The sequence below is a fragment of the Stegastes partitus genome, unplaced genomic scaffold (genome assembly GCF_000690725.1).
Source record: "Stegastes partitus isolate 25-593 unplaced genomic scaffold, Stegastes_partitus-1.0.2 Scaffold850, whole genome shotgun sequence".
Lineage (NCBI taxonomy): Eukaryota > Metazoa > Chordata > Actinopteri > Pomacentridae > Stegastes > Stegastes partitus.
The window spans coordinates 203,683-207,195 of record NW_007578581.1 but is presented as its reverse complement, the minus strand read 5'-3'; the positions used below and the strand labels follow the sequence as shown (position 1 = coordinate 207,195).

General features: G+C 37.6%; 1 protein-coding gene across 2 annotated transcripts in view; it reads left to right on the top strand.

Annotated features, from left to right (window-relative positions):
- Positions 1-1,050, top strand: part of anxa5b (annexin A5b) — a 14,445-nt gene extending 13,395 nt beyond the window's left edge. For both annotated transcript variants that reach the window (XM_008292990.1, XM_008292989.1), the window contains 2 exons: positions 415-537; positions 634-1,050. In XM_008292990.1, coding sequence (XP_008291212.1) covers positions 415-537; positions 634-696 — 186 coding nt within the window. In that variant the 3' untranslated portion in view covers positions 697-1,050. The remainder of the gene's footprint in view (positions 1-414; positions 538-633) is intronic.
- The last annotated feature ends 2,463 nt before the right edge of the window (positions 1,051-3,513 follow it).

Genomic DNA, 3,513 nt, shown 5'->3' with positions numbered 1-3,513 from the left:
GGATGTGTCTTTCGACATGGTTGTTTAGGAAATGAGAAGCAAGTCATTGCACCAGTTGGGGTTAAATAACTTGTTGCCAGCTGAAAGATAATCGCCCATGCAGTAATTATCCAATAGGAGTCTCGTACCTATTTGCTTAGTTAAATCCAGGTGGCGACTTTTTTTTTGGCCAGGCAGTGTATTTGCCATTGTGTGTATGTTGATGTAAATGTTCATGTGTTTGCAGATGATCAGTATCTAATAATTAAAGTAACATATTTGACATGCCTTTTCCCAAGTGCTTTCTATTTTACATTTGTTCTGTATGTGACCACTGACTTTCCTGAGGCCCTTAAAGAATCCAATATGGTGGTGATGTAATGATGTTCGTGGGGCAGATGGTCATGACAGCTTGTGATACTGTCTGTGTTTCAGGGTGCTGGTACTGATGACGACACTCTGATCAGAGTGATGGTGACTCGTAGCGAGGTGGACTTGTTGGACATCAGGGCTCAGTTCAGGAAGATGTTTGCCTGCTCTCTGCACTCCATGATCAGGGTAAACACATATTATGAGCTCCACACACTTCAACTCTACTCTTAAATCCACTTAAGAACCCTTATCTTAAATTATTTCTGTGTACGTTTGTTACAGGGAGATACCGGCGGTGACTACCGCAAGGCCTTATTGTTGCTCTGCGGTGGCGATGATGCGTAACTGTGGCAACGTTCAATAACAGGAACCACACCTGAAGTGCCTCTTCTCCTTCTGGGCTGTCGGCTCACTGAAACAACAAGATAACACCCAGTTTTGGTTCATTACAACAAAACCTGTGCGGATGAGAGAGACAATCTATCAGGTCCTTTAAACTATGATTCCAAATAAAGTCTTTGAAAGGTAGCTAACATTTGTCCACATTAATGCAACTTTGGTCCACTAATATCTTCATTACGACTAGTGTTATATCAATCATTTGTAATGCGAAAGTATCAGAATAAGATTGTTTGCACTTTGTATGGCAAAAACAATATACTGTATGCAATAATAAATGTTTCAGTTGATGAAGTTCAATGATGAATGTTTCATTTTCTGTCTCAGCACCGCCTCTGTCCTGCAGCCATGTGCTGCTTTCTGTTACACAAACACTGACGTCTTACAGCCACAAGAGGGAGACAGAGCAGCTTTAATATAAAGTGTTGAGTTCTGAACCTCACACAAACTTTCTGCAACAAGAGAGATGTGGGAGGTCACTCAATACTCCGTTTTAACCATGAACTTTACTGCTTTTAAAAAATATATACATATATTTTTAGTTTTAAGTTTTCTACTTTTTACTTAAGCACATTCATCGTTCCACAGCTTTAGTAAATACATTTTAAACTAAAAGCTATAACTAAACCTAACTCTGCACAAAGTACTTAAAATGAGTTTAACTATAACCTACTACAACACTAAAATGCTGTTTAGACATACATAATAATTCAATATTATACGAACTTTATGTTTAGGAAATGAATCGGACATAAAATAAAAACGGAATTATGTACAATGAACATTTTTACTTTTAATACTCGCATGCTTCAGTTATTTTTGAGTTACTTCTTCAACTTGAATATGGGCTCTTTTATAACTGCGAACAGGATTGTGTTTAAAATAATGCACTTTTTAAATTATATATATACATTATTATACATGTATTATATATACATATATTATTGTGTATACACACATTTTTTTCAAATGGTGAAATAAAAACAAAAGAAACTTTGAAAACTTCCAGCAATGCGCACACATATAAAGAAACAGGAGCAGTAAAGTAGTGGTGCATTGTTTGATTGACTCTCCAACATGTAAATATTGTAAAATCAATGCTCAGCATTAAGGATTCTTTAATGATCAGTTAAGCAGTGATGCAAACTAACTAAGAACTATTACTTAAGCACAGTGTTGAGATACTTGTACTTTACTTGAGTATTTCTATTTTAACACTACTTGACACTAATATTTCCTCACATACCAGAGGGAAATCTACTTTTTCTCCATTACATTTATCTGAAAGTGACCTACTTGTTACTTAACAGATTCAAAGTTTACATAACAAACATTGTTCTGACTGTATGGCCTTTTTCCTGAAATGAAGTACATTATATTATGCTGCTCTTATAAAAGTAAAAGGCCTGATTACTTCTTCCTATGCTGGTAAAAAAAACAAAAAAAAAAAACAATATACATTTTATATCATTACACCCAAATTACAAAAGGACAGAAAAGTTCATTAAAAAAAATAAAGGTCAGATGGATAAAATAGGAAACGTCTTATTTCATTTATAACTTGGGTAACCTTATGTATGGAGCTTCCACTACTGCGTGCTTTGCAGGTTATTCATTGGTGACTAGGGCTCATAGAAAGGCTACGATTGTCACAGTCATATTCTTTGCATTCACTGTTCCAAAGGATTTGGATGGTTGCTTATTGTTGCTTTTTGTCATGACCTTTAACTAAATCAACAGCTTCCAAGTGGCTGTTACCAGTAAAATGATTTCAAAGGATGTTTTTCTTTGTACATCAGTGTGTGAATGTGTGTGTCGGATTAAAGGAGGGGTCGTCTCAGGTCTTGTTACATTACTTTCTGTTATTCTTTTCACTGAAGGGGTTGCCGATGATTGTTGCCACAGAAACCGGCAGCCAATAACGAGGTCCGAACAGCAGGGTGTGGGGTCAGACCACCTCGAGCCACAGGAAGAACAATACCTCCGACTCCTCCCACCTCGCTGCCTTGCGTGTTTTTGGGTGTGGGAGTCTGTGGGTGGGCATTTGTTCAGTCAGCTTTGTAGGTCAGATCTTGGGTACTTAGTGGAGCGTTGAGTTGTGTTTTGATGTTATTTTTCCCTCCTGACATGCAGCCCCTCCTCTTTGTCGCTGCATTGGCTCGGGCTCTGTGAACTACAAGCAGCGCTTCCCATTCACGGTGACTCTGATGGGAAGTCTGTTTTTCAGCACTGATTGACATTCACAACGAGAAAGTAAACAGTGAATGAAGCTTAATGATGCATGAGTGTGTCTGTGATTGTCTGAACGTGCAACTACAGGAAGACAGCTCACATGTTGATGCTGATACTGTCCTTTGGCCTGGAGCACCTGGTGCCCTTACAGTAATGTAGAGCTGAAAAGATAGGTTATGAGAAATGAGTTCAGAAGTCAGACTTTTGTAATGATTTAATTCCATAATTTACCAAATGTACTGTAAATATGTGCCTTTTTGTCTTGTTATGTTAAACTGAACATCTTTGACCCTTAAAGTGTGAGTTCACTATTTTCTGACATTTTTTTGGACTGCACGATTCACGGATAAATAAAAAAATAACCAATATCACCCCCACCAGCAACATGCACCAGCATGATGAGATGAAATTTAAAGTACAGCTCTATATTCATGACATTATGTTAAAGCCTGCCAAGTCATCAGTCATATACAGGTCAGTATAAGTATTCTTTAAATCTTTCTCAATTGGATGAAGGTCGGGCCTCTGACT